The sequence below is a fragment of the Camelus ferus genome, chromosome 19, assembly GCF_009834535.1.
Source record: "Camelus ferus isolate YT-003-E chromosome 19, BCGSAC_Cfer_1.0, whole genome shotgun sequence".
NCBI classification, from domain to species: Eukaryota; Metazoa; Chordata; class Mammalia; order Artiodactyla; family Camelidae; genus Camelus; species Camelus ferus.
This window is the reverse complement of record NC_045714.1, coordinates 35568977-35579555: the sequence shown is the minus strand read 5'-3', so window position 1 is coordinate 35579555 and position 10579 is coordinate 35568977. Positions and strand designations below refer to the sequence as shown.

At 55.3% G+C, this 10579-nt stretch overlaps 1 protein-coding gene across 1 annotated transcript; it reads left to right on the top strand.

Moving 5' to 3' along the window:
• The first annotated feature begins 932 nt into the window (after positions 1-932).
• Positions 933-9430, top strand: LOC102506374 (dual specificity protein phosphatase 15). The gene is made up of 7 exons (XM_032462080.1): positions 933-1214; positions 1911-1944; positions 3484-3566; positions 5544-5593; positions 6561-6635; positions 7794-7965; positions 8813-9430. The coding sequence occupies exons 1-7, from the start codon at positions 1194-1196 to the stop codon at positions 9083-9085; spliced, it is 708 nt and encodes a 235-aa protein (XP_032317971.1). The 5' UTR covers positions 933-1193; the 3' UTR covers positions 9086-9430.
• The last annotated feature ends 1149 nt before the right edge of the window (positions 9431-10579 follow it).

The window sequence follows — 10579 nt, the reverse complement described above, 5'->3', positions numbered from 1 at the left end:
TGAGGGAGCAAAGCTGGTTCAGCTGCTTCTATTTCAGTCCCATAGGAAGTGTCTGCTCTCAATTATTTTACATTCTCCAGCTTTGGTCCTACTAGCAGGAAGGGCTCACCTCAACACATTGAGACTTACAGTTAGGGTAGCTGCCACCCCAAGGGGACTTGCCCGGGGTCACTGCGCAGGTCAGAGGTGAATGAATAGAGCCTGGAACCTTGATCTCCAGACTCACCTCCTACTTCTTCATCCTGCTGTAGTCTCCTTTACTCCAAGGGACCCAGGTGACTCACCTCCCTCTCCTCCCAAGTACTTCTAATTTATTGGGGCCCCTAAGCGGAGTTTGCCTGGTCCCAACAGAGCTGACCCAGATGGCATCATCCTCAGAGGCCAAAGTAGATGGGAGGATGGATGGATGAATGGACAGACAGACCGGTGAATGGATGGAGTGGAGGATGGGGGAACAGATTGGCTGCGTGTGTGGGGGAGGAGGATGGTTGGCTGGTAGGGTGCCTGCATGGGGAGTGGGGCAGGAGGATGTACAAAACGAAGGAATTACCCACTTTTCTCGTCTCAAACAGAATCTGAAGATCCGAGGACCCCCAGCGATCAAAGCCCACCCCCCATCACGTTTCCGCTAGAAACCCGAGACGGAAGGAGCTAGGCGTTTTGCCCCAGGGCTCGCAGGGATCTCCAGCGGAGCCGGAACTGGGATCTGAGTCTTCGAGCCCGCGTCTCGGGGGGCTCTCTCCGCCCCCAACCCCCGCCCCGCCCGCGCCTGACCGTGCCAGGGTAGGGGGAGCGTCCCCGCCCCCACCTCCGGAGGTGGCGGCCCCACGCGGCCCCAACAAGCTGCCGTTGTCCCGCGGGCCCTCGGCCGGGCACACTGGGGCTTTGTCCAGCCCCCCGCCGCGACCCACGGGTAGGGGGGGCGGCCCACATGACCGAGGGGGTAGGAGGAGCCTGCGGCGGCGGTGGCGGCGGCGGCGGCGGCAGCGGCGACTCCATCATTTCCCTCCCTGGCCGGGGGTCGGCGGGCGGCGGCGGCGGCGGCTGGGCAGGCCTGGGCGGGGCCGCGGACGCCAGGCCCCCAGTTCCCCGCCAGGCTGCAGGCGCCGGGGCCGGGCCGTCAGGGCAGCTGTGACCCTTGCGCTCTCCGGGCGGCGAGCTGGGGGTGCGCCCGGTCCTTCGCCCCCAGGATCATGGGGAATGGCATGACCAAGGTAGGGGGGCGGATGGCGCAGCCCGCACCTGGCCGCCCCCGGCCGCGGCCGGGCGCCCGCCTCTGACCTTCTGGCTCTCGCTGAGTATGTTTCTTTATCTGTCTCCCTGGGACTTTGAGATCGTACTTCTCCGTCTGTCTCTCTGGGGCTGTAATCTCTCTCTGACTTTGTATCTCTGTGTTTCTGTTCATGTCTCTGTCTCCCTGGTCTCTGTCTCTGCTGTTTCTGCGACTCTATATTTTTTGCCATGTTTTTCTGTGACTCTCAGTCACCGCCAGACTCTCTTTTGGAGTTCCATTCTCTATCTCCATGTGTCTCTGTTTCCCTGGACTCTAATGCCGTTTCTGCATCCCCCAACCCCCAGTGCCTCTGCATGACCCTCCCCTGACCCTGTTTCCCACCGCCTCCTCAGAATTCCCCACCACCCACCTTGGCAAGGCCACCTCTCCCTTTGCCCTCCTCCCCCCGTCCCCTTCTCTCCTCTTTCCTCTCACCCCTACCCAAGCTGGCCTCCCTTGGTGCCCTCCTACAGCCCTCCCAGACCCTCTCAGAGTCCAGGCCTGCAAGAGGGAGGAGACTGCTCCCTGAGTCCTGAGGTCCAGATACCCTTCATGGCACTGAGAGGGGCTGCAGGCACCCCACTGGGTAGGGGTGGGTGCACCCCTACCCAACCAACCCGGCCTGTCTCTCCCGTAGGTACTTCCTGGACTCTACCTCGGAAACTTCATTGGTGAGCACTGCCCACTCTGTCCCAAGGCCATGGCATGCTCCCTGTCCCAGGCCTGCGTCCACCATTCATACTCTGGCCCACACACTTGGACGCTCTCAGGAATGGGGCCGGGGGGCAGGGAAGCTGTGCCAGGCTGGGAGGGGGAAGCACTCCTGAGGACTAAGGGGTTCGTGGGTGGGGGAGTGTCCCCAGTGTGAAGGACTCAGAACTGGACACTGGACAAGTCTGCACCTGCTCTGAGCCTCAGCCTCTCCCTTAGCACAAGGCCCACTCCCACCTCTAAGAGTTTTTCCCACCTTGAGGTTCTGGGTTGAGGTCCCTTTGGAGGTGTTGCTCTAGCTGGGACACTGGGAACACTTTCCCGCACAACCTCCTCCTCAGAGAGGAGGTCTCTAGAGACTGGACTCTACCTTGGAAACTTCACTGGTGAACATTGCTCAAGGCTGTGGCACCCTGCCTGTCCCAGGCCTGTGCTAAGAAACAGGCTGGCCCTGGGCTTGGGAGACCCGAGGCGGGAAAAGTCACTTCCATCTGCAGAGTATGAGAAAGCTTCAGAGAGGGAGGGGCATCTGAACTGGGGCAGGGCCTTCCCTGAGGGCTCCAGTCTCTTAAACCCTGGTCCCTTCCTCCCCGGGAGCTCCCTCGGCAGTTCACACTACATTGACTTCTGAGTATTTGGTAAGTAAGGTCTGAATCCTCTTTAAGTGTGCAGTCCCATGAGGGCAGGGGCCATGAGCTTGACCCTACAACCCCATCCCCAGCCAAGGCTGCACATGGTAAACAGTAAATGTGGTGAATGAGGAAGGGGGCATATGGAGGTAGAGGGACGTGTGTTTACTCTGATTATGAAAGGTCTGCATAGACTGGAAATCCAGCCCTGATGGCCACTGAGAGCAGTAAGGGATATATCCCTGGGTCATTTTTCATATATCTTTGTAGCTACAGGTATAATATTTAAAACAAAAATGGAAGCCTATTCTGCACGCTGTTCTGTAACCTGTGTTTCCCATTTAACAATACATTGTGGACTTCCTTGCACATCAGCACAGAGAGATCTTTTTAGTGGCTGCACAGAATTCATGTATGAATATACCATTATTTATCCAGTCCCCTTTTGGGTTGTTCCCATTTTTAACTATTTCTGATGTGTTTACTGTCATAAACAGCACAGCAGAGAACACACAGCTTTCTGTGTGAGCGAACCGTTCTGCAGACAAGATTCCTAGAAGTAGAATTCCCGGGTCCAGGATATGCCAGGGAAGGGTGTTTGCGATGGGAAGAACTGTGTGGGCAAGGTTGGGAGGTGCTGGGCTGTACCTGTGGGGGCCCCAGTGGCACGACTGAAGCTGAGGGGTGTGGGAGGACCTGGCATGCTGGGAACAGGAGGTGGTGAAGGAGCAGGGAGCTGGCAGAGGGTGGGCCAAGGTGGAGAGGGGCGGATGAGGGGGAGAGCAGGGCAGTGAGCGCCCTCTTCACTTGGCCATCAGGAACACGTAAGTCATACCTGCCAGACTAGCTCAAGCATCTTGTTTCTTTCAGATGCCAAAGACCCAGATCAACTAGGCCGGAATAAGATCACACACATCATCTCCATCCATGAGTCACCTCAGCCTCTGCTGCAGGTACTCCCTACCCCCATCCGAGGACTGCACATAGGTGGGGAGGGAGGCTTCAGACCCCACAGCACCCATGTACCAAGCACCTACTATGTGCCAAATCCTGTACTGCCTTTCTGACCCATGCTAGGTCATTTGGTTAACTGGCCTGTTTTACATTAGCATCCCTATTTGCTCCCTGTTTGGCAACTGAGGACCAGAGAGGTGAAGTAACCTGCCAAAAGTCACACATCCAGGAAGCTAAGGAGCTGGAATTTGAACACAGGCCATCTGGCCCCAGAGACCTCACACTGAACCATAAAAAGGCCCTCACAGGGGCTTCCCATTGTCCCACTGAATAGATGACTCCAAATAGATGATTCTAGGCTCTGTGTCTTGCTTGTGACCTGGGCTATGACTTCAGCTCTCTGGGCCTCCGATTCCTCGGCCCTGCCTGCACCCAGGGGCCTGCTGTGAGGATGCAGAGGGCGAAGCTGCCTTGCACACTATACAGCACGGCCGCCACCGGAAGGATTGGTGCGGTATTCTCGAATCCTGGAAGAGAAGGGGTCACGGGGGCTGGAGTTAGGAGGCCCAAGTTCACATCTTTACCACTTATTCTCTGTAACCTTGGGCACAGGACTTCACCTCTCTCAACCTCAGTTGCCTGATCTGTAAACAGGGAATTTTATAACAGTACCTACCTCACTGGGATATTGAGAGCCACATAATAGGTGCTTCACAAATTAGAGCTGATGTAATAACAGAGTTAATCATATTCTCATCCCATAAACATAGCCCCTTCTTCCTTGTCTGTTGAGGTCTATGTCATTCACTGAAGGGAAAGAACTGTGGGTGGGAAGGGGCTCTGAAGATGAGATCCAGACCAGGTTCTGTCATAGATTTGCTGTGTGACCTTGGGCAGGGTCCTCCCCCTCTCTGGGCCTTAGTTTCCCCATGTGTCAGATTTGATGGTCTCTAAGAGCAACCTCCGATAATCTGCAGCTCTCAGTGTCATTTAAAGAAGAAATTTCCAGGTCAGTGAGTCTGATTTCGCTTTATAGGGCAGGCTTGTTGTAGAGTATTTACAGTATGCAGTCACTAGAGCGCATGGGGAAGTTCTCCAGGCGTAACTATATTTGCTAATGAAATGCCTGCTGGCAAATTGAGTCCTGGCTCCAGCAGCCCGCCTTCTCACAAGCATCTCCCTCCCCATCCATCAGTGAACTTACCAGTAAGGGTTTGATAATGCCCTGCAAACCCAAGGCCAAGTGAAATTGCCAGCCTTGCAAAAGATGCAGGATTGTGTGACCTTGGGGAGAGTGAGTTACAGAGAAAGTCTGGGATCTCACATGAGGACCTGGCTGGGGGTCCCTTAGTCACTGGAAGTGGGCCAGGCCCTTGAAAAGAGCCATGTGAATATCAAAGGATTAAGAGAAGTCCTCAAGAAAAACGATTCTTGGGCTGTGGGCTGAATTCATCTTTAAAGTCTTGTTTGAAGGTTGGGCACGAATTAAAGGATGTTATAGCACGTTTGTGGGAGCAATTGCTGACAATTCGTTCCTTGATTATTTTAGTAATTAGCACATTGTTTTATAACCATAATTCATGAACTAAAACTTATCTTCATAGTTTTTGTTTCTTTTCAATCTGCGTTGCCCTTCTTACTGTGTAATTTTGTAATTCTCATATGGAGGGGAGTCACTCTAAGTGGCCCTTTCCCAAGCATTAAATAAAAGTCCCCTGGATCCATTTTGGCAAGCCCTTGTAACCCAGTCACCTATAGGGTTAGGATACCATCTTCTCAGAAGGTTCTGAAACCAGACGGTCAGAGCTGGGAGGCTCTTAGAGATGGTGTCTACCCTTTTTGGACAGAGAGGACAATAGTGGCCCAAAGAGGGGCAGGAACTGGCCTAGGGTCACAAGGTGCTAGGGAGGCCCAGGCCTGGGTCAGGGGGTACAGGCCAGGGCCCCCCACTGCCCATGTGTGTTTTGTACTTGCAGGACATAACCTACCTTCGCATCCCAGTGGCTGACACCCCTGAGGTGCCCATGTAAGTCCCCCTGGATGGGCTGACAGATGGACAGACAGCTGCCTCCTGTGGTGGTAGGAGGAGAGTGGAGGCGGTCTAAGGGAGGACAGAGAGGACTCAGGCCACAAAGCTCTCCTGGGGACCCCGGCACAGGTGGTCACCCAGATCACTTTGACTCTGTCCCAGCCATGCCCTTGCCTTTGCCCCTGGCCAAGACTCCTAACCTCCAGAGCTCAGTCTCTTCAGCTATGAAATGGAGAAAGTACTCTGTCCCTCAGGATCAGATGCCCTGGCAGGCTTGAAAGGGTCAGGCTCAGCCTGTTCCTGGCCTTGGAATTAAGGCATCTGGATTTGGGCCAGGCTTTGCCATTTTCTTGCTGTGTGACCTTGGACAAATCACTTCCCTTCTCTGAGAGAGAAAATGGGTATATGTTGGGTAGGGGGCTATCAACATCAAGGAGGCTTTCAAGGATCAGAAGGCACGGGTTGAGGATCGAAGACAGAGGCTGGCACATAATGGGGGCTCAGAAAGCAGGATTTTTGTTGGTGTTATTAGCAGCAGCACCTCCCAGCCTGGGAGGGACCCAAGCACACACTCCTGCCCTTGGGAATTTTTGCTCCCAATCCCAACGCTGACCCTTATTGTCCCCAGGCGCTCTGATTGCAGACCTCAGAGGGGTGGCACTCCTCCCACCCATTTCCTTGAAAGGTCAAGATAAACCCCCCATGAAAATGGGATCCGTTGGAGAGGGGCACCTCCCCTGTGGTGGGATTTGCCATTATTGGCCCCTCTCCCCACCGGAAATGCCACCATTGTTGCTTCACACACGTGTCCACCTGTACAGCAGCACTGGCTCCTATTCACTGCATATGCTGGGTGACCTGAGGTCCCCAGGCTCTTTGTCTCTTGCCATCCTATAAATGGGGAGGGGGACGACTCCTAGGACCCCATCCCCCAGTGCTCTGTAACTATTGCTTTCTTCTCTAGCAAAAAGCACTTCAAAGAATGTATCAACTTCATCCACTGTTGTCGTCTCAATGGAGGAAACTGCCTTGTGCACTGGTGAGTTACGTGGGGAGTCGGGGGAGGAGGGGAAGTAAGTGGCTGTTCTCCATCCTCAACACCCCCTCATCCTACGGGGAATGCAGAATCTTCTGCAGCCTGTCAAAGTGCCTGACAGTCCACCATCCATCTAATGGAAGGCTCAGATCCAGACTCTGTCCCTTACAGCTGTGTGGCCTTGGCCAAATAACTGTTTCTTCCTCGGATTCAATTTCCTGATCTGTAAAATGGGGAAAAGAATATTGACCTGGCAGGCTATTGGGAGAAACAGGTGAGGTCATGCAGGTAGCCCAGCACTCTCCAATGGTTCCAACTCCTTCTCCTTCTCCTCCCCTCTGGCCTTTGAGGCAATAGTATAAGGCAGTGAGGAGCCCCAGCCTGGGAGACAGGACCCCTAGGTTTTCCCAGGGGCCCTTGGCCCAGTTGATTTCATTCATCCCATAACTTCTGACAATGCCCGGCTCAGGGCTGCTCTGCCTGAGCCCCAGCCACAGGGACAGCTCCTCCAGCCTTGTCTCCCACCCTCTCTCCTCCCTTTCCTTGCTCTAGCTGTGCTGGCCAACTCCCTGTTCTTCCAGTCCACCAGGAGCCCACCCACGTGGTCTTCATATACTGTCCAGAACATTCTTGACAATCCTTACCCATCTTTCAGGATTCAGCTTGATGTCATTTCCTTAGTAACCCCTTTCCTAATCCTCCACATCCCCTCCACCAGATTAATACCTCTTCCTATACAATCTCCTGGCCCCTGGACTCATCTTCAGAGCAATTATCACCACCTGAAATTGATTCCCTGGTCAGTGACTGTCTCCCCCAACCACACTGTAAGCCCCAGGATGGCAGAGACCATGTCTGTTTTATCCCCCAGCTATATCCCCAGTACCTAAAACGTCACAGATGATCAGGAAACGTGTGTTGAATGATAGAGTGGAGCAGTGTTTCACTCAGGCCTGTGATGTGGGAGAATGCTGGGGGGGGGGGTGCTCCAGGCAGAGGGAACAAGAGCAAAGGCCTGGAGATGGAAGACAGGTCCTGGCAGGTTCCTTGTGGTTGGAACTCAGGATGGCAAGGGTGGGAAAACTGAAGTGGGAATGAGGTGCTTGGAGGGCAGCGGGAAGACTGGGCCTTATCTGAACCCTTGGGCGTGGGGTGTCCCAGCTTTGCAGGCATCTCCCGAAGCACCACCATCGTGACAGCGTATGTGATGACTGTGACGGGGCTAAGCTGGCGGGATGTGCTTGAAGCCATCAAGGCCACCCGGCCCATCGCCAACCCCAACCCAGGCTTTAGGCAGCAGCTGGAAGAGTTTGGCTGGGGCAGTTCCCGAAAGGTAGGGGCTGGGGCAGGGGCTGGAGACTCTTTTTATCTGAACTGAGCACTGATTGGAAAGCATGTAGCCTGTGCTTAAGACTTGGCAGAAGATTTTTCTGTGGTCTTAAACTCATGCCCCTTGAGCTAATCTAGCCCCTAGGTGTACTTGGTTTGGGTGGCCAGGTGTTTTCTTTTCCTTTTGATTTAGCACTTGAATACCTGTAGGCCAGATTATGAACCCTTTAGTTTGGCCAGGTCCCAGCACTGCCTGCTTTACCTGCCTGGAAACTAAAGGCATCTGAACATTTGGCTCCTCTGGGAGAAATGTCCATTCCCTACTCCACCCCTGGGTCCTTGATGAGGCCAAAGCAGCTCCTTCTCTTATGCCCACTGGGCAGATAGCACATGGAGATGTCAGGAACTGAGGCCCCCCCAGGGAACAAGAGATGAAAGACAGAAAAAGCAGCAGCAAATGCAGGAAGGTGGGCTGCTGGCCAGAGGTTTATCTGCAAGGCTGCTTTGGGAAAGAGGCAGGCAAGGAAGACGCCCTGCGTGAGTGGAGTTGTTGAGCAGGGTGGGAAGGGTTTAATGTGGTCCCACCGTGCGGTCCTTGGTGGGGGTGGGGGGAGGTCACTGTATTAGGTCTGGAAGATGGAGTGCCAAAGGGGATTCAGGGAAAGGGAAGGGACTCAGAGTGGGAGGGGCTCAATGAGGGGGATGGAGACTTGGAAGGGAAGCTAAGAGGATGCTCAGGAAAGGGAGGGGCTTACTGAGGTGTGGGAAGCTCGCCTAAGCAAGGAAGCTCTGAGGATGGGGAAGGGACCCGGCGGGTGGCCGGGCACCGACCGCACCCCTCCCCGCCCCAGCTTCTCCGACAGCTGGAGGAGCGGTTTGGAGAGAGCCCCTTCCGCGACGAGGAGGAGATGCGCGCGCTGCTGCCGCTGTGCAAGCGCTGCCGGCAGGGCTCTGCGAGCTCAGCCGCCTCCCCCGTGCCCAGCCCCTCGGCCTCCGAGGGGACCTTGCAGCGCCTGGTGCCGCGGACGCCCCGGGAAGTCCACCGGCCGCTGCCGCTGCTGGTGCGCGTCAAGCAGACTTTCTCTTGCCTCCCGCGGTGTCTGTCCCGCAAAGGCGGCAAGTGAGGATCCCGCCCCGCTGCGGCGCCCCTCGTCCTCCCGACTGGTCCCCTATGGGGGCTGTCTGGGCCTCCCACGGCCTTCAGGACGGGCCCCGAGCCTGTGGGAGCCCCGCAGCGGCCTGATCCCGGCCCCTGCCCCTCTTCCTGCCTCGCTTGTCTTCGTCTGCAGTCAGTGTGTCCTCCATCTGTGTGTGTATTTCTGTGTCTGGGCCGGCCTGCTGCAGCCACCTGGTGCCTTAGTCCTTGGGCTGGGGGAGGGTGCACCCGGGCCTCCTCATTAAAGGCGGAGGGAGTGGGAATGGGTGGGTAGGGGTTGGATGGGCCTGGAGGATATTAAAGAGACACAGAAGCTGCCTGTCTGATCGCCTCCCAGTCATTCAGCAAAGGCCTGGCTGCAGGACTCTGCCTGGGGCAGGAGCCTGCCGGAAACAGGAATGGGAGAGGGTTTGCGTCCCCAGGGGCCTGAGGAGCCTGCCCGGCTCTGGGAATTGTGGTCGGGAATTGCTGTCCACTGGGCTGAATCTCACTTCCCTGACCCTCGCCCCCATCTCACCCTGGAGCCCTGGTCTCCTGAAAGAGCCCCCAGCCCCTCCTTCTCTCTGAACCCCTCTCCCCCTGGCTGAGCCCCTGTCCTCCCTGAGCCCCCTCCTCCTCCCCAGCTCCCTTCCTTTCCCTATTCACAAACCCTAGCCGGTAAAGTAGTAGTATCTCTCTCATGCCTGACTTTTTACTTGAATGAGTTCACTTAATCCTCAGGGAGGACACTGAGGCTCAGAGAGGTCAGGCAGCTTGCCCAAGGAAGACACAGCTAGACCAGGGAAGGCTGAATTTGAACCTAGGTGGCCTGGGTCCTATGACGGTTGTTAGAAAGCAACTCCTTCTAGTCTTGAAGGTTATTGGCAAGGAGGATCCACCCCCAGCTAGAGGGAATGACCCTTCCCACCTACCGTTTAAAGGGCAGCCACTGAGGAGGGAGGGTCTCAAGGCAGCCCAATAAAGCAGCAGACTGACTCCGAAGATGAACAGAGGTCATTAGAGCTGGATTTTCCTAAAGTCAAATTAACTCAGAGTTAAGAATGGTCTGAAATCACATTCATCTAATAGCCACCTGTGTGGGGTTCTTACTATGCACCGAGATTCCAGCATTGAGGGTAGGAGGATGGACGAAATAGCCTTCACCTGCTGCCCAACTTCCTGCTCTGCATTCATGCAACACATGTTCATAGAGTACCTACTGTGTGTCAGGCACTGTGCTGGGCACTGAAGATGCAGCAGTAAGCAGAACCTCTGCCCTCGGTTGCTGACATTCTGGGGGAAAGACACCAGATCAACAGATAAACAAAAGAAAAAATATATCCGGTAGTGAGGGAGTGGACCATTTTGCTATCTGGGGGGAGGCATTCCAGGCAGGGGGAACAGTGAGTGAAGAGGCCCTGAGGTAGGACCATGTGTGAAGAGCAAGGTGAGCAGGGAGCCTGTGGTCCTTCTGGCTGGTTAG

Excerpts from the sequence above, each read along its gene's own strand:
- LOC102506374 (XM_032462080.1), top strand. The coding sequence starts at position 1,194 with ATGGGGAATGGCATGACCAAG. Across the intron at positions 1,945-3,483 it reads CTACCTCGGAAACTTCATTG|ATGCCAAAGACCCAGATCAA; the intron begins GTGAGCACTGCC and ends TGTTTCTTTCAG. Across the intron at positions 5,594-6,560 it reads GACACCCCTGAGGTGCCCAT|CAAAAAGCACTTCAAAGAAT; the intron begins GTAAGTCCCCCT and ends TTTCTTCTCTAG.